This window comes from Euprymna scolopes, chromosome 22 (genome assembly GCF_053919585.1).
Source record: "Euprymna scolopes isolate OS-2025 chromosome 22, ASM5391958v1, whole genome shotgun sequence".
Classification (NCBI taxonomy): Eukaryota; Metazoa; Mollusca; class Cephalopoda; order Sepiida; family Sepiolidae; genus Euprymna; species Euprymna scolopes.
This window is the reverse complement of record NC_136503.1, coordinates 4,465,312-4,486,367: the sequence shown is the minus strand read 5'-3', so window position 1 is coordinate 4,486,367 and position 21,056 is coordinate 4,465,312. Positions and strand designations below refer to the sequence as shown.

The 21,056-nt window shown below is 34.5% G+C and overlaps 1 protein-coding gene across 1 annotated transcript; it reads left to right on the top strand.

Annotated features, from left to right (window-relative positions):
- The first annotated feature begins 1,617 nt into the window (after positions 1-1,617).
- LOC145243856 (dehydrogenase/reductase SDR family member 1-like) lies at positions 1,618-4,998 on the top strand. Its single transcript, XM_080106894.1, has one exon. It carries the CDS (start codon positions 1,797-1,799, stop codon positions 2,769-2,771), a length of 975 nt encoding a protein of 324 aa, XP_079963020.1. The 5' UTR covers positions 1,618-1,796; the 3' UTR covers positions 2,772-4,998.
- Positions 4,999-21,056: the final 16,058 nt, after the last annotated feature.

Genomic DNA, 21,056 nt, shown 5'->3' with positions numbered 1-21,056 from the left:
GAACTTGGAAAAAAGATAAAGGGAAATTGGAATCACAGGGAAGACAGACTAAACAAAAGGTGGAAATGCTGAAAACAGCTGAAATCATAAGGAAAATCCTCGAATGTGGAAACCAATCCACATGAGCTATAAAGACTAACCGGCAATATGGAAACTGCAACAAAAATAAAACAAAAAGACAGAGGGACATCACATACAACCAAGGAAACTGAAATTGCAAAATGTTAAGTTAACTACCCCCTACCTCCACCCCAACTCCAAAATTATAGTATCGGCATAGACTGACATAACACCAAATAATCGAGAAAGGTCAAGGAGGATGGAAAGACTGAGGAGAAAAATACTAACCAAACCTCCAACTGGATAAATGTGAAGAGGACTAGGAGCTTATTGCTACCCAAATTCCAGTGAAAACCAATCATCATTGGCAGTCAGAAGTCAATGGCACGTGGCTACTACGATGACGCAAACTCATTTGCAAAGGTTATTGAAAGAGGTAGAGAATACTCGAAATCTGGGAACGCCACTGGTTGTTGTCATATCTGATGATGAACAGTGTGAAAACTAGTGAATAAAAAAAAAAAATAAATAAATAATTAATCTAAATACCTATAAATTTTAGTTTTTTCTTGCTCTGACATTAATATTAAAAACCTACTTTTTCCATTTAAAAATTATTAAAAATGAACTTCTTAATATATTCAATCATTGAAATGGGAGAGAGGTTAACTAATTTGCATATTCCTTCAAAAATGAACTCTAATTAATCAATTCTTCATTTTTTATGGTTTCTTATTGGACGATTGGTTTCATGTAACTATTATGTTCAGTTCTATTTATGCATATTTTCTTGTAGCATTTAGCATTGAGGATGAAAAAATTATAGCAAACTCACATGTATTTATATATATCTATATATCTCCCTCTCGCTCTCTCTCTCTCTCCCTCTCTCTCTCTCTCTCTCTCTCTCTCTCTCTCTATATATATATATATATATATATATATATATATATATATATATATATATATATATATAAAATGACCTTGCCTCTGTGTGTCTGTGTGTGTGTGTGTGTGTGTGTGTGTAAAGTCTCTACTAAACTCCTCTCTCAATTTTTGGTTTTCAGACTTGAAACTTGATATAGAAGATATTTGGACATGTAGAAAACTTCCCATTTTGTTTGTATCTGGTAAAATAGCTGGCCAGAGATCAAAATTTAAAAAAAAAATCGACCTTTGCCTGGCGTAAGTCGACTATCCCCATTTTTTTTCTGCTTTTGTATACGAATAAATTTAGGTCATACTTTAATGAACAAAGCTGGTTTCAATTCTAGCCGATGGCCCCCAAATCATTTTTTATTTTACTTTTCGAAATTGGTACTGACACTGTATATTCGGTAAATGTAATAATCGATATAGAATTGACTCTATAACAATAAATATGAAATCCTCATAAATTAAAATATCGTATTTAAATGTATTCTGCGACTGGGCAACACCGGGCGGCCTGCTAGTAAATAAATAAATAAATTTTAATAATCCTGCTCACACTTACGCGTCTCGTATCTCGGTTACACCCGGATTTGTATTAAGAAGGAACTCGTATTTTCATAACACCGTATTTGTATTTCCATATTACACCGTATAACTCGTAACGTCCTATTTTCTTCACACTTTTGTCGAACGGGTTAAGTGATTTTACATTTACAGTTAATTTTGGATACACATTTTTGTTTCTGTTTGTTTATTTAATTTATATCAAAGCAATTTTCGCTCCTTTTCTTCTTTATTGCGCAATGGCGTCTAAACCTTTGGCTGGATTGGTGTGTCTTGTCACGGGTGCTACCCGGGGTATCGGCAAAGGGATCGCTGTCCAACTTGGCGAAGCCGGGGCGACTGTCTACGTAACGGGGCGTACCCTGCACAAAACTGAAAAAGGCTTCGGTTCGTTAACCGAAACTGTGGAAGAAATAAATGGCCGAGGGGGGCGTGGGATTGCCGTGCAGGTTGACCACAGTAACAGCGCCGAGGTCACGGGCCTCTTTGACAAGATCAAACGGGAACAGAACGGACAGTTGGACCTTTTGGTCAACAACGCGTATTCTGGCGTCTCCGCTATCATGGACAATACAGGCAAGCCATTCTGGGAGCAGCCACTCAGTATGTGGGACGACATCAACAACGTTGGACTTCGAAACCATTACATCTGTTCCGTGTTGGCAGCCCAGATGATGGTACCACGAAATAGTGGCCTGATTGTTACTGTATCCTCGGCTGGAGGACTTGTTTATACCTTTAACGTGGCCTACGGGGTCGGCAAAGAAGCCTGCGACCGACTGGCCGTTGACTGCGCTCTAGAGTTGAAGAAACACGGGGTCTCCTCCGTCAGTCTGTGGCCGGGATTTGTCCAGACTGAGCTTCTCGTCGATCATTTCGGAAAGAAAGACCCGGCCCAAGAAGACGCAGAGACCCGCAAAGTCATCGAGAACTTTTTAGCCGGAGAGAGTCCCGAATTCAGCGGAAAGTGCATCGTCCATTTGTTAATGGACAAACAGAATTTAATCAAGAAGAGTGGACACGTTTTGATCACGGCCGACCTGGGAGACGAATACGGGTTGAAAGATATTGATGGGCGGAAACCCTGGTCCGTCAGGTCGTTGAAATTCTTACTCCATTATTACATGAACTTGCCCCGAAATGTGGTCGATTACATCCCAAATTTTCTGAAGTTTCCATGTTGGCTCGTTACACTTTTGGGAAAGAAACTTTAAAACAATACCAACAGGACAAAGAAAAGACGAATATGTACAATTAAAACAAAAAACAAAAACAAACCTTTTTATTGAAATTTCAGGTTAAACACAATCTATTTAATGTCTAACTATAGGGATCTCTGCGATCATGCATATTAACCTACTAGAGTGTGGTCTGTATAAATAGAAGGCCGTTCCATTAAAGTCACATTATCTTCTGACGTCATAGAAAAAAGTACAATGGTCACAATTAGGTGATGATAGGTTTAATTCTCAAAGAAATTGCCGAGGGATTTATAAAACTGGTCCAAAACTGATTATTTTACATTTGGACAAGTGCAATTAAAAAGGGGTATTCTTTTGCCGGAATATACTATGAAGTTTTATTTAAGTGTATTTCATTATTAATTTAGTACTTATGCAGAGAAGCCGTGCTGAAATAACGTTAGCAACCCATTATTAATGCGGGGAGGGGCGTTTTGTAACCATTCTGTAAGGTAATTTTTTACTTCCTTTCTACTTGAACAATTTCTTTAAAGTGACTACCCGAATAGGTTTTCAGATATGCTGAAAACGAATATCACATTAAAATTTTCCGCGAACAAATATTTTTTTCGGATATTAAGCAATATTCCTTATGTTATAAGTGATGATGGTCATTGTTTAATGCGCTTGCCAAAATATGCTATAAAAATATAAGTAATAAACAAAAGCAAGCATAAAAGTTGAATTTAACTTGAAAATATTATAAAAAAAAAATAGCATGGTACAATCTAAAAATGCACCCGTTTTAAAATATTTTTTTAATTGTTTTTTTTTTTTTTTTTACAATACTTTTTTCACATATATATTACAGCTAATACTATCTATTTCCTATAAGGTGTCATGGCATAGACAACAAGCAATGGCTCTAATAAGTCAATGTGCGTGATCGATAGGATCTCTTATCCACGTTTTGTTATTGTAAATAGACTCACACTGTGACTTCTATCACACCCACCTTATAGACCATATGACCATCATTCCAGATTTTGTAAACATGAAAATAGCTAAATTTAGATTAAATTACTTACATATATGTTAAAAAAAATATTGAAGATTTCAGCTTTAAGATGGCTGTCATTGAGAAAAACATTATCCTAACCAAATTAGTTATAATTTTATAACAAATTGGTCCAATTAATAATCGAATGAGAAAACAATGCTGTAATAATTAAGTTATATTATTCTGATATGGTTTGATCATTAAATTATTAGTTTAATTAAATTGTCATAAAACTATAAGTAATTAGAATTTGGTTAAGATAATGTGTCAATGGTAGTCATCTTAAAGCTCAAATCTTCGATATAGCAACAACAATGAAAATATGGTGCTTAATCGATAATTTAAAAAAAATCGATAAAAATGTCGGATCATTCTTAAATCAGTATTTTTTATTTTTTTATATTTATTTTTATTTCTTTAAGTATTAAGAAGAGTTTGAACTTTAAAGATTCTATTGATTGTGACTTTTCACATTCTTCTAGTGTTTATTATCACATTGTTTTGTTTTTCTTATTGCCACCCGGACTTAGGGTTAATGTAGAGCATGTGTTTATTTTTTGACTTTCAAGTTAAATTAAAATCTCATCCTTGTTTAAATCAAGATTGTAAGTTATGTTTAGGATACACCCTTCCTTAATCCTACCACTAATCCTAAGCCCTGGCAATACAAAAATAAATTTAAAATATCTCTATCGGTTTAAGTTTTGTTTAGTGTGTTATGAGTCGGTCATTTTCTTGGGGACCATTCAATTTTAAGGTATCCTTAAAACTCAATTTTGGCAAGTATTAATAACTGTTAATGCATACTTTGTTTTATTGTAACTGTTTTTTTTTTTTTTCCTGAAGGTTAAACTTCGAACCCAGTTTTTATTATTGACGATTTTGGTTGATTCCTATTTCAATCAGCCACATTATTTCGATTGAAATGAGGGACCATGTAGCTTCAAGAACCCTGAAAAGAGCTTTAATTCAATAACACCAAATTTTTATGTATTTCCGGTCGGATTCTAACAGAAATAATATGCACTTTTATGACTTTTCCATTAGAGATTTTTATTTAAAAAAAAATGGTTTTCATATTAAAAACAAAAATCATTATATCTGTATTTTGTTTTTAAATTAAAAAAATGTATCTCAAACAAATAAATAGCCACAAGTAAGTGTGCCTTTGTAATTTTAATATTAAACTTGAAGCAAATATGCAAAACTTGTTTATTTTAATTGCTTTTTTGGTGTTTAAGATAAAGTCGACAAATCGATTTTTTTTTTTTTTTAATATTTCGTTTTAAGCAAAATCAATACTACTTACTCAGTTGTCATGCCGAAAATAGTAATATATCCAAAAATTACGAAAATCATCAAGTAGAAAGTTATTTCTAGTTGAAAGTTATTTTTACGGAAAATTGAGTAAAATTGCATTTTTCTTAGATGTTATAAAGTAAGCAGTAGGAAATGAAATGCAGGGGAAACAAATATTTTAGATTACTTGTGTCATAGCTGCAATATTTGTCAGCTATAGTGATAGACTTTTTTTCTTTTTTTACTAAAAACACAATAGCAGTTGTTATACTTGATGAAGTTTTGGATATATTACTATTGTCGACATGGCATAGTACTACTGCTGAGAACGATATATAAAAAAAATCGATTTGTTGACTACATCATAACAAGCACTGTTTCTATAGCTAAAATGAAAGTTCAATTGAAAAAATATAGTCACTATCTTTATAAATTGAGAATCAGGCTAACGTCAATTAACTGGAGTTCATAATTTTCTTGTCAAAAGATAAAGCATTCTTGTGTTAAGCAAAGGAAAATTTTAGGTTCTTGTTTAGAATTCAATGTCATTTAAAAAAATAAAAATACAGAAAATCTGTGATGTACGTACCTGTCACTATTCCAAAAATCATGTATCTTGATAAAGTTTTTTTTTTTTTTTTTTTTTTTTTTTTTTTTTTTTTTTTTTACATAAAGAAAACCATTTTAAGCGATTACTGTAAATTTGTCAGTATTATAAGATAAATCTAGTGGTTAAAAATGATTGAGTTATCTCCATTTGATTCTTGTAATTTTTGTTCATAATGGCAGGTGAGACAGTTACTTTTCAGATACTTATAAAATTTGATTTTCTGGGTTAAAAATAAAATTACTTTATCAATTTGTGATTTTTGGAATATGACAACTTTGTTCTATGATGAGTTTCATAAAATTTCTGTATTTTTTATTTGTTTCATTCAGTTGAAAATGCATTGAAAACCAAGCTTCTCCCCTTACATCATAAATACTCTGACCTCCATTATATCTCGATTGAAATGAATGTCTCTCGTCTTATGGAAGCTCCATGTCTTTACAAAATTCCGGTACTAACCTTCACTCCTGATCTGAAATGAAACACATGCATCTAATCTGTTGTCAAGATCGCTGGAAAAATGGTTGGATCACTCTATCACTCCAGTAGGTATCTCACTGTTGAAGTATGAGAGCCAGGTACACCCTAAAATGGAATACTGTTGCTACATCTGGGAAGGAGCTGGTCGGCATGCCCTATCTAGCTTTGATAAAGTTCAAACCAGTTTTGAAACCTAGTAAGTGATATCCCTTTTCTCTTCCGTACAACCTCTTTCCCCAAAGAAGAGATGTTGTGAGTCTATCTTTGCTCTATCATTATTTTCATGGCAAGTGTTTGGCTGAGCTCCAATCTATGCCCCCTCCTCTGCCAAATTTTCACAAAAAATGCTCTTCAAGCTACAACCATTATATATGATATCCCAGAAATGCCCTCCTGTGGAACACTGTTCCACTGGCCTGCTTCCTAGTTGAATACAACATGATAGCCTTCAAATCAAATGTAAACAAGTTCTTTAAGAGCCATCCCCAAAAATAACCAAATTTATACCATTAACGATTACTACACAACCACCTTATATTCATTAACCCTTATCCTTGAGTGGTCTTCAGGCCTTGATAAGTTCTGACTTCCAAGTAAAAAAAAAAAGCAACAAAAGTTATCCTAATGTCACCCCCTGTCTGTCACCTTGCTCTGATTATTTATACAAATTGTGCCCATGTTTTCCCCGGCTGATTTTCATTTCAGTATGCCGCATGTATGACGAACATAGTTTACATATAAAATAATGGTTACAAATAGTGCTGAAATCCATTCCACTTTAATTTGGTGGACTTAAATAGGAATTAATTGACGATTGTTAGACCTGATTAATTCACAATTAACCTAAACAAATATTTCTGATAATCCATTTCATCTATTCTGTCCTTGGTCAGGAAAGGATAAGTTTTACTAAATCAAACTTGGGTCAGTTTTTAATGTTGAAGATATCAAACTTTCCCTAAACTAGACCCTCTGGATTGTAATAAAAGTAAAAATTACCCAGTCAAGAAGGATTTCTCATCCTCTAACTGAGGACAGGACAAATTGCCTTGTTGGTTGATATCTAAATAAAAAAGTATCCATTTAATGTTAAAGTCTGTTTTAGTGAAGAGACAGAAATAATACATCATAATGGTCATTTAATGTTTTTTTTTTGATTTAATATTTTATCAGTATTTTTTTTTATTACATTTTCACCCCAAACAAGGCAAATTGCCACTTTGGTGTAGGGGGCTACTATCAGGGGCAACAACTACTGGGGTACTATGTAGGGATTTGGGCAGCAAGGTGTCGGTTCACGTTACACTTGAACTTCTGCACGTCAGTACTGTTGGGGAAGCAGGGACCTGGAATGGAATTCCAGAGTCTAGCGGTTCTGGGGAAGAAACTATTGGAGTAAAAAGATCTTTTACATCTAGGGATCTCTACAGTGTGGGGGTGGGATTTAGTAGCCTGTCGGGTTTGTCGAGGGTGCTCACGTCGTGGAGGCACAAGTGATTGCAGTTCGTCAGAGCATTCACCACTAAAATACTTGTAGAAAAGGCAGAGGGATGCAACATTTCGTCGATGGGACAGAGGCTGAAGCTTAGATGCCAGTTCAGGGCCTATCAGGTTTGCGACTCTCTTTTGAACCTTGTCAAGGAGCGAGAGACTAGTAGCAGATGCACCAGCCCAGATGTGGCAGCAATACTCCATACATGGGCGAATGGTGGCCTTATAGAGGTACAGGATACTTTCGGGTGTTAGTAGTTTTCTAGCACGGTAGAGAGAGCCCACCTTTCTTGCAGCGGCCCTGGCAATGCCTTCAATGTAATTGTTCCAACTCATGTTTCCTGTGAACGTTAGGCCAAGGAGTTTGAAAGATGGACTCTCAGATAAAGAGTCGTTGGCCATTGCTATGGGTGGTACAGAGGGTTTCTTGTAATTATTGAATGAAACTAGTTTAGTCTTGGCAGCATTGAACGCGACCAACTATGTATGCATGTATTTGGAAAAATCTTTACCACTGACACTAGAGTAAAAACATGATTTTCATCATCGGTATATAGATTTTATCATTTCCAATTCAGATATGTTTCCAGTGGATATATTCAAAATCAGTTGAAGAGCAAAAATTCAGGATGGATGAACTTCGCCGAACATTTTTTTTTTTCAATAATGAAAACAGGTAGAACAAATAAATGTCACAATTGTTTGGGTTTTTTAACTTTAACTTTTCCTTTATATATATATATATATATATATATATATATATATATATATATATATATATATATATAAAGCTGAATGTGTGTGTGTGTGTGTCTGGTCACGAATAGGTTCCTATATGGTTGACTATTTTAAAAAACTGATTACATATAATGATAGAAGATGTATCGAAACACAGGAATGGGTATGTTTGATCTGGCAGAACAGTGGTTCATTAAAATTGTGGGGTCTGCGTTCGCGCCTAGTCCATAAAGTATGGAAATAAAAAATTTAAAAAAAAACGCTTACAAGTGTATTTGATATAGATGTACATAAGAATACTTTGATAAGTATGTTTTAACTTAAATAGGGATGGTATAATAAATTGTGGGGTCTGCGTTCACGCCTGGCCTCCATAGAATGGAAATAAGCACAAACTTTATTAAAGACTTTTCATATCTATCTGCGTAAGTATACTTTGATAATTATGTTTCAGTTTGAAGAAATATGGTATAATAAAATTATGGGGTGTTCGTTCGCACCTGACCTCCACAGAATGGAAATATGTCACAAAGTTTAACAAGGTTTTTTAATATAGCTCCACAGAATATTGTGATGTTTCAGTGTGAACAGGTATAGTATAATAAATTATGGGGTTTATCTATTTTATTTACTTTCATCATATTTTGCTTTGGTTTTGATACCCCCAAATTCGAAGCTATCTCTTTACAACCCTTCCTTTTCATAACCTATCATACTTTCATAAATCAGAGTCCATTTTCTGTAGACTGTTTTTGAACCCAGTCAACGCCGGATACTTTTGCTAGCATATATATATATATATATATATATATATATATAAAATCACATTTCGGCAGCAATCATTCCTTTAAACATGTACTTATATACAAATAAGTAAATTGTTTTGCTTTTGGATCAAAGTTGTGTTGAAATTGACTTAAAAAAAGAAATAAATCTGTATTGATTTTAGAGGTCACCACAATTTATTTTCCAAAATTCTCTGAAAATTTTCCTATCTAAGAATCTAATTCTAAAAATAATTTATGGATTTGTCGAATACAGAGTTATCTTCTCTTGTCATTCAAAATGGCGTCTCATTTTCACTATTCAAAAAAAAATAAAAAATAAAAAAGAAGAAAAATACTTCTTTGCTTTCAATAAAAATTGCAATATTACTTGCTTATGATTATTTAGGCCATGTGCAACATAAAATAATGCTTGATTTTATTTGACCCATGTCATTTTACATTATCTCCCTTTGATAATATCTGTAAATTTAAAACACTTTTAAGGCTTTAAGAAAATTTCTATATATTTTTGATTGGAAATTAATTTGAAAGATTTATTAACAAATTTACTTGACAGAATGTGCATTGTTTTTTAAAAGCACATTTTATATTTTTTTTTATTTTATTCTGAAATTATAATTTTTGTTGTACTATTATATTATGTAACACACATGATTGGCCAGTGGAATCAGCTCTGTTGAGTTCAGATCCTATCAACTCTGTTTATACAGCACACTTGGTTGACAAAGGTACCCTCTTCCAAGCTCTGAATCAAAAAACCTTGGTCCTACAAATTTCTTACATTAGAGATTGCATTTCAACATTAAGTCTCCTCAAAAGAGTTTCTTACTTTTATGTTCGCTGCTTTATTATGGTACTAAACATTATTTCTTGTTAATAAGTAAGATATCTTGAATAATTGTCTTTGATATTACCTTCTTTTGTTATTTTTCCATCAGTCCTCATACATTGTATTATTTCGTATATTACGAAAGTCAAATATTTAGAAAAAGACTAAAAATAGACTTCTCGTATTGTTCTGTTTTCATTATATTACATTTTCATAATACTTGATATGCCAATAATAATTTAGGTCCATTTGTGTTCATTTTTATTATTGAATAAAGACAGCGCTTTTAATTATGATTTTGAGTTCTTGGCAAACAATGAAAGGAAACTGTCATGTAAATGAATAAGTTGCGTTTCTGTTTTAAGATAGTTTTTGGTTCATTTGATTCTTTTGATTCTTTTAGAATCGATTATGCATCGGTGAGACCATGACACGCTGCATACACTACCCTAAAAACAAATATGACTTTTGTTTTTCTTAACATTCCAATAATAATTCAAATGCGAAATAATATTTCATTATTCTTATCACGTAAGGCACATATAATGCTTAGGAGGACTTTCAGACCATTCGTATCTACATCTTTCGGAGACTACTATTCATGTGAGATTTGTACATCTCGAATGAAAAAAAGAAAGATAAAAAGAAAAAAACACTTGATAAAAACTTATGGGAGTAAAATCTTGTTTGATGTTTCTGAATTTTTTTGATAATTGGTTATTCGTATTATTTGGCTTCATCAGACTACTGTTCTCATCTTAAGCGTCATTTTCATAACATAAGTGTTATTTTCGTAACATTTCAGTCAATGTAATCAACCTTTTTTTTTTGTTGAACTCAGGAATGTTTCTATCGAACTCGGGGATTTGGACGGATTTTCAAACGGAACCCTTTATTTACTTCCTGGGAGTAGCATGCTTATGCTCCATCTAAGTAATTCACAATTGCATTTTTCGGTCGCCTACTCAGGCTTCAGGAGAATATCACTTTTATAATTGATTTTTCCAAGTACTCTAACCATTACGCCGCAAGGCGTCAATGACCTCCCTAAACACATACTTAAATCATTCGTTGACATCTATGCTGATGACACGACCATCTACGGCAACACATCAAAGGCTGTAAATGACAAAGTTTTCTCGGATTCTCTCTCCTCTGATCTCGAGCGCGTGGTTCAGTGGGGGAAGATGTGGCTGGTTACCTTTAATGCATCCAAAACCAAACTCCTATCCTTACATCATCAACGCTCTGATCCCCATCTGGCATCAATTGTGATGGATGGCTCTCGTCTGGGTGAGGCCCCGTGTTTTGACAAGCTTCTGAGTTTGACCTTTACTCCTGATCTGAAATGGAACACGTACATCAAGTCTGTTGCCATGGTCGCTGGAAAGATGGTGGGATCCTTCTACTGCTCCAGAAGATATCTCACTACTGATGCAATTCTCTATCTATATAAAAGCCAAGTACGTCCAAGGATGGAATACTGTTGCCATATCTGGGCAGGAGCTGCTAAAAACAGCCTATCCTGCCTTGACAGAGTACAAAATAGACTTTGTCGCTTAGTGGGGGATGCCCTTTTCTCTACCCTGCAACCTCTCTCCTATCTTTGTTTTATCGTTATTTCCATTGCAGGTGTTCATCTGAACTCCAATCTCTGGTCCCCCCTCGCCAATCTTTCACGAAAAACACTCGTCTAGCTGAATCCACTGTGAAAAATTTCCCCCACTCTATATCTGTGCCTAAATCAAAACGCGGATTCCATGAACAAAGCTTCTTTCTTAGAACTGCACGCCTGTGGAACTCTGTTCCATCTGCCTGCTTCCCACCGGACTACAACTTTGATGTCTTCAAGTCCAATGTTAACAAATTCCTAATGAACCGCCCCCTTAAGTAAACACTTCATCAAATCTCCACACTAACGTAGTGTACTTGCAATAACCCTTATCCCTGAGTGGCTTCCGGGCCTTGATAAGTGGTGATCACTGTGTAAAAAAAAAAAAAAAAAAAAAAATGGACCTGTGGCACAGTGGTTAGCGTACTTGGAAAGTCCGATGAATCCAAATAATAGGTAAACGCTTGCTCATTCATATCTTTAAGGTAAATAAATGTTTATTTAAAGCAAACAAATCAGTTTTTTTCCATTCCTAATTTCTAATGATATAAATTTTGTTTTGATCAACAAAACAAAAAAAACAGCTGAAGCTAATATGCTAGTGATATATTTCAAAAATTATTTTGTACTAGCAGGACTTGTGGAAATTCCACAAGAGACTATATTGATGTTGGCATTCTGTAGATGTTCAGTGTAAATGGAGACGCTCTGATATTATTGTAGCTTTTTTGTTAAAACTGCAAAAGTATTTATCTAAGCTAGCATGAACACCTGGCAAAGCCTGGTCGTAAAGTACGCTTACATATATTTTAAGATTTGCAGATTTTGTATATATTATTATAGAGTTTATGTTCTATCAATTTTTATATATTATTAAAGTTGCGATTTTAAAAAATAAAAATTATATTCATATGACTTGGGTGCATTACCTTGAATCGAAACTGAAATAAAAACTTATGAAAAAAATATGTGTCGCCATAGTTGAAACCGAAACTAAAACTTGTGAAGAATTCTTGATAAAATTATTTATAAAAAAATAAATTACTAGAGTGCGATCAGTTATAATCGAAACCAAAACCAAAACTTATGAAGAATTCTTGATAAAATTATTTATGACAAGAAATGGAAGTACATAACAATTAAACGACCCAACACAGAAAATAACACGCACGCTATCGTATTAATATATAGATAATCGAACAAATATTTAATATAATTAGTATCTTTCTAACCAAAAATAAAGACCCACATTGTCCTCGATAGCTGTACATCCAAACAACTTGACGTTAATGCAGGTATACCCAGAGGTTGATCCTTATTGTTCCTGATTTTCATTAACATCTTTTCTGATGAAATTGTGTCTGAGATGCATATATTTTTTTATAACACCATACTCAATTCTTAACATGTGGGTAAAACACATGTACACATATCAAAGGCAATAGCTAAATCCGTAAAAAATGGAATAGTGGAATAGGGTCATAGATAGATGGTCACAGTTAATGCTACTAAGACAAAACTCCTTTCCTTTAAGAAACCTTTACAATCACTGATTACCATTCAAACAGCTCTGTCTAACATTCACAGATAACATGTATTGGACCAAATATATAGAAGATACTGCCAAGATTGCTGTAACAAAAATGGTGCTAGAAAAGTTCTCACACCTGCCACAATCCTATATGTCTGCAAAACGATCATCTGGACTGGTGCACCAACTGCAAGTTTCTCCCTTTTAGACATAGTACAAAAAAGAGTCCCTAACAGGTCCCTTACGGTCCACCAAACTTTCTACTCTAAAAGTTCTTTTTCTCAAACTGCTACCCTTTGAAATTCCCTTCTTGTTCCCTATTAACATGCAAAAACTGAAATATAATGTGAAAAAATATCTAGCTGCACAATTTCTCACATAGGATGCTCTTCCCCCTAAAAATCTGGCTCTTGATTTTTAGTAACCCCTTATATCTCGATGGTCAAATGTGCTTTGTTTGGGTTAACTTAAAAAAAATATGACCAGCATGTTATTCAACTTTGACAGAGTATTTCCCACCGTGATAAATAACAGACACCTTACTCTGATGGATAGCACAGAACCTATCAGATACAGAATACTCTCTTGGACAACACCATAATGAGTAACAAACTTTATTGGAACGACGGAATCCATCGGATAGCATTGTTTTGACTAAAAAATATTCACTACCTTCATCTGGACTGACACTAAGGCCACCACACACCTATGCATGGAGTATTGTTGCCACATTTGGGCTGGTGCATCTTCCACTAGTCTCCCCTCTTGGATAGGGTCCAAAAAAGAGTTTTCAAATTAATAGGTCCCACTTCGTCAACTAACCCTAACCCTAAGCTCTAATCTCTGCGCCTGTTTTGTTAGACAATGACTAACATTCTTCTGTCTAAACCAATGGTTCCCAACCCTTTTTTACATGATGGCACATGATTGAGTTTATTCAAATTTTCACAACACTCCTATCATAAAAAGTTAGTATTTTCTATTCATAAAACCTTTTTGCAATAAAATAAAGAAACAAAGATTATATAATGAAAATGTTTATTCATAACAATCAATATATATATTATGTATTCAATATCTGGTATAAAATAATAAACGTGAATGTCCGTGTGGCAGTTGTGCCTGGTGTTTTTTAACTACTGCTGCAATATGTGGACGAATGTGAGAGACACACTCTTAACTCTTCGTCACTATTTTAAGTCTTTTATATTTTTTTTATTTTTAATATTGCGTAGGTAATAAAAGTCCAGTTCACATAGTACGTAGGCAGTAAGATTTTGATGGCTTTTTTAGTTAAAGTTGGAATTGAGCATTGTCATCATGATTAAGAAATGAAATGTCTGAATTAGATAAAATGAAATTAAATGGCTTCTAGTCATCATCTTGTTACAGCATACCAGTAATTATTTTGTAGCACATTAGTGTGCCATGGCACAGTGGTTGAGAACCACTGGTCTAAACTAAGGTAAATCCTGTTCACCATTTTTACGATTCGACTCCAGTTCTAGTTCACTATATCCGCAGCCGTTTCAGTGTAGAAACAAATTTGAAAATTTTTAATGACATTACTCCATTCATAATCTCACGCAGCATCTCTTGCCTACAGAGCTGGGCTTAGTTTGAAGATTTCCTTCTCTTAGATGAGTTGCCTTTTCAATGCTTGAGCGTAGTCTGCACTACTATTTCACTCAGAGCTGAGGTGAGGAAATGTGGGTTCATACCTTTTTGCAAGAGCATTATAGAAAAAATAACTTTTACTTGTGTGGTGATAAAACTTCTCAAATACACTTGTGATGTTAGGCTGTACAAGGGTGTTAACTTTGATCAAAATCGAACTGTTCCTTCTTTAATCAAATTTTTTTTGATTATCGATTTTCAATACTTATCAGATGTATTTTGATACAAAACCTATTTAAGAACCATCCCAGGCACATAAAATACATTTGTGTGAACTGCTACAAAAATCAGCTCAGTTGTTTTGGAGACCATAAGAAACGAACATGCACACACACACACACACACACACACACACACACACACACACACAAAGTGCATTTTATATATGATTAGAGATAGAGAATACTCAATAGAAAAAAAGTTGAACACTAACCAATGAAGATAAACTTTCAGGAAAGCAATTTTTACTTCCATTTGAGTTTGGCTGATTCTGTGGCCCTACAATGAGAGTTGGTATTCAACAAAACATCTGATTCCAAATATACGTTTATACTAAAGTTCTAGAAAAATGAAAACTTCTGTCAGCTGCTCAGCATTGAATATATCTGGAATTTTCTGGAAAATTGGTAAGTCTGCAAAACAGTAATAAAAAATACAATGCAAATTATATTCACTACAAATAGTGCAAATGTTGTAAATGCGTTATCACACAGCACGGGATGTGATGTTTTTATAAAAAAACAAACTTTTCTTACAATTATTTCTAACTTTTTGAATAAATGAAATCTTATAAGTTATCTTGTTTGTGTTTTTTTAGGTGGGGAAGGATAAAAAGGCATTTTTTTTTTTTTTTTACTTTACAAAGGGCAGGGAACAAACTTTTTTTATGTAAAAAAATTTTTCAGCCAACTCTTCACCTCTGGTTATAGTGGAGGGAGTTTAGAATAGAACCCTGGGATATGGCATTAATTGGTTCTGGGGTTGGGATTGTACGGTAAAATCGCTGTATGACAGCGGCCTAAGCAAAATTTTATACAGTACATATTCAAAATTAGTAACAAAATACAGTACAGTATATAATACACATGTATATAATCAAATAACATTATTAATAACACTGTAAGACGAGGCAAATACCATGACCAGGGTTCAGAAAAACATTTTATTCCACATCATAACCTGAAAAAAAACCTGTATCCCGGGGTTCTACTGTATAAGGGAATTGCTTCATTAGCTTTGCTCTGCGTGTCTGCCAATCTATTGGGGGTCTTCTTTGTGTGAGTACAAATTGCATCTTAGTTGCCATATTTCTGAGTTTGTTGTGGATAAAAAAAAAAACATATGGGGCGTAATTAACAGAAATATACATGGCGTGCAATAAGTAATGCCCCTGACCCACTTCCCATAGGAGTAGAGCAACGAAACTTGGCACAGTTATTAGTCTTTCTCTACATAGGAACCACTCAGAGTTATGCATTTCTCCCATCGTTTCATGCAGCTCTGGAGACTGTTTTTGTAGAACACCCCAGGTTGGTCCTCCAACCACGACATGACTTCAGAAATCAAGGCTGCATCATCTGGGAAATGCTTTCCTTTCAAAAACAACTTCATGGCTGGGAAGAGGTGAAAGTCAGAGGGTGTAAGGTCTGGAGAGTGTAGGGAGGAAAGGGAAGGATTTCATAACCACACGCCCATGCTTCTGCTCTGGCGACATGCGAGTTGTGGACTGGAGCGTTGTCCTGCAGGAGGAGGGTACCTTTGCTGATCTTGCTCCGCCTTTTGATTTTGATAGCTTCCCTTAATTTCCTCAAAAGTGAAGCATAATAGGCTCCTGTAATTGTGGTACCCTTTGCCAGGAAATCTGTCATCACTACTCCGTCCTAGTCCCAGAAGAGTAAGCATTACCTTGCCAGCGGAGGGCTGCACCCTTGCCTTCTTTGGAGGTGGTGAGTCCAAGTGCTTCTACTGCATTGACTGGGCTTTGATCTCTGGATCATAGTGATGGACGCAAGTTCCATCCTGTGTAATCAGTCTTTTGAAAAACTTTGACTCATCTTTTTGGCACATCTCCAAATTTATCCTCGAGCACTCGATGCGTTCTCGCTTCTGGAATGGTGTGAGCAACCTGGGAATCCATCTGGCAGACACCTTATGCATATGCAAATGGTCATGAATGATAGTTTCCACAGACCCTGTGCTAATCTTGACATCTTGGGCTATTTGGCGAATAGTAATGCGCCGATCTTCCAAAATGGCAGCCTCAACTTGACGGACAGATGCCTCATCAATGGCAGAAGGGGATAACCAGGTCTGGGAGCTGTTTCCACAGACTTCCGGCCATGTTTGAATTCACGATACCAGTGTTTTACAAGGTCATATGATGGGACATTATCACCATAAGTCTCTTTCATTTCATCAAAAGTCTCCTGTGGTGTGCGTCCTTTCAAATACAAAAACCGGATCACTGCTTGGCATTCAACAGGCTCCATTTCACACCTGACTCAGTTCAAACATCTGTAAAACAGAAAGCACAATTAGTTCAGAGCTGTAATTTGCCACATAATCCCTAGAGATATAAATCATTGCACATGCAAAATTTCAGCTAGATCAGACAACTGGAAGTGGGTCAGGGGCATTACTTATTGCACGCCCCTCATATTAAACAATTACAGTTTTTTTCCGCTATTATATAGTTGAAATCTCTTCTATATGGTCAGCTTATGCAAGTGCTAAGCGTACGATATGTTGAACTGTATCCATAGGAATTTAAATTGCATTAAAAAAAAAATGTTATTACACACACACACACACACACACACACATTGTTATTATTATTTCGTATATATACCTAAAAATTTTATGTATCTATTTTCAGTATTTACTTCCACAGTGCTCATTATGTGGGTAAGCATAGGTAGTAAGTAACCTGACAAATCCTCACAAGAATGAAATGCGAAAAATTCTGTGTAGCTTATATTTTTTAAACTTTATTTATCTACCGCCTCTCTCTCTCTCTCTCTCTCTCACTCTCTTAAAATTTATAAACTTTCCCAAACTGTTAAAAACATTTTTATGCAAATATGATTCCATTCATATTTGCAGTTTCTTTAACGCATTAACCTGCAAAATTAATTGTATATTTTGCAAACCTATTTCTTCTGATGAAAAGAATTGCAGTTTTCGAAACTCTGAAAAATAAGGGTTTTCAAGTTTATCCGTACTTCTTGTCGGATAATAAAACATTCTGTATACCTCCTTTACAGGTTTTTAAGGTTTTCTTAAAAATTTAGAATTAATTTTCAATAAGATTTTTTTTATGTATATATATACACTCTTATGCATAGATCATCGTATAACGATTAGATCACTCTCTGACTGACGTAATGAACATTTAAAATTAAAATGTTTAAAATTCAACTCTATTTCACGCGGTTAATGGTAGCCGAATGGATATGGTCTCCGCTAATCAAGCCAGAGATGTCTTGTGTCGCGGGGTTCGAATCGTTCGGCTGGTGTTAATCATGGCACCCTGCACTGAAGAATCCCGAAAGGATGAAACACTAGTGTCTGTAGGTATTTAATTATTATAGTAAAAAAATAATTATATATATATATATATATATATATATATATATAAAATGAAAATTACAATTAAATTTACAAAAATGATCCAAGATGGTAAAATTAAAGTAAATTATAAATATTAAAGAATTAATATTTATAAAATTATCTCAGCCAGATATAAAAGCTCGATAAAACCAAATAGGAAATAGAGCTTATAATATGAGCAAACGGTTAATAAAACATGTTTAATCTGAAAAGGAAACATTAGATAAATGGATAGTCCTTAATCCGCGGAGTTTCGAAGAAATACTCTCCTTCTCATCAGAGGGTAGGAATTAGCAAAATGCGGGATCGGATTTTGCATGCAGAAGTATTTGATGAAACAACAAGTAAGTCAAAGATCTTACTTGAAAACAAAATAAGTTAAGCAGAGGGAATATGGTAAAGAAAAAGGTGATTACACATGAATGGATAGTCTGGTGGAAGATAAAAAATCCAGTGACGGTAAAATCCAAATGTAAAACTTCAAGAAAGTTAAAAGAATTTCCATTTGTACAAGTAAAATCCAAGGAAATCCCGTAATTGGAAGAAGATGGTCCATAATAATCCAAAGGCAGAAATCCATAGAATAATTCACAAACATGTGTACAAGGAAAAAAATAATATTAATAAAAGAAAAATAAGATGTGCTTTTCACTCTACTTCCGAGACATAACTATAAATAAAAAAGATCTGGGAAGAAGAAAAAAAAAATGATAAAGTTAAATCGACTTTTGTTTCCCTTTATTTTATATTTATCTTCATCATAAGATCTGGGAAGAAGAAAAAAAAAAAAGAAAAAAAATGATAATGTAACACCAAAGAGAGGCAGCGTCAGACCATTAGGGTCGATGTGACGCTTTTATTTAACGTTAATATTTTATCGGGTAATTGAAAGATAGATGTTAAGATCTTATTCTGGGCAACACCGGTTAACCAAAAGATATATGTTAATATTTTTGTCCCGGGCCGACATTGAAAAAGAAAAAGAACTTTGCTGGCTTCAATTCTGCCAAAGTATTTTTTTTCTTTCTTTCTTCAAAGCAGGATTCGATTGTTGATATTTTTTCTCTGATTTGAATTCGCACATACGCATTGGTCAGGTTCAAATGATGCGCCGACCGTTTTGTTGTTGACAAATTCAAGGACACAATTCATGTGTCAGCTGGAAACAACAACAGATAGATTATGTTTTTGCTTTGAACTAAAAACTACACACACACACATACACACACACACGTATTTGTTGGCGTCCCAAAATATATTTGTGACAGATCAAAACAAGGATAAATAATTTCTTTGGAATTAAAATTTCACACACGCATTTGTCGGCTTCAAAGAATGTTTGTCGAATCAAATATTAAATGATTTTGTATGACTCTGATAAAACCATTTGAACCCAAAATAACATTCCCAACTGTTTTCATTCTCAAACCGAATCGCAGTTCTGAAATATAGATCAAGAGATTTTTGCCACCTGACAATTTTCAATAACATATTTTGTCGAGATGTTAACGGAATAATAAATTGTTTATTTCCTTTGATAATGACACGTGTCACATCTAAGGGCAGAATTAACAAAGCATGTTTTCTTTTTTTTGACGCAGTTTTCTTACTTATGCGGTTATCGTGTATTACGCAGTTTGGGAATTATCCAATGAGAGAAAACTGGCTAGTTTCCATCGGGCGTTTTTGATTGATCGGGAAGGAGTTAGAATTATTCTTGGATTGTGGGAGGTGGCCAATTTCTGTCATCAGTCAAATTATCCAATGAGAGAGAATCAAACGATTTGGTTATCGAGCATTCTGATTGGTCGGGAAGGAATTGGGAATTGCCGCCTCGCTCAGTGCTCTACTATATAAAGACCAAGAGAGTCAGAGCAAAACAGAGAGCGTCTGGGAAGTCGGAGCAAAACAGAGCGAGTCCGAGGGTCAAGCCACCTCACCTCTCCTCTCTCTCTCCCCCCTCGCCTATTGCTCTATAACTAAAAAAGGTTAAATTAATAGACCTGTGAATTCCAGCAAGGGGAAGCCCCACTTAGAAGTTTAAATGCTTGCTTACAAATTCATACTCCAAACTGTACATGTGTTTGTATATATTTCTTTTATGGTTTTCTTTTAATACATTCCATATAACCCAATCTCCGGAGTCTTTGTTTATTCAAAATTCTTCGATTTGCTGATGTGCTAATGTTTTCATTATTATTTTTTTTTACTTGTGAAACTGCTTCCGTCAACGGGCACCCGGTATCTCCGAAGACGAAATCTGTAGACGATCACAGAAGATCCGGCCTTGTGGACATTGCAGCAAAGACGATTCCACCAACGCACTGAAGAAGGGCTTACTGGGTGACGCGACGTACCGGCGGGTTTCATAATAAAGTTAAATCGACTTTTGTTTCCCTTTATTTTATATTTAACTTTATCATTTTTTTTTTTTTTAATATATAAATCTGAACGTCTGTGTGTGTGTCTGGTCACGAATGGGCTCCTGTATGATTGACTATTATAGAAAACTGATCAGATATAATGATAGAAGATGTATCGAAACACAGGAATGGGTATGTTTGATCTGGCATAATGATAATTCATTAAAATTG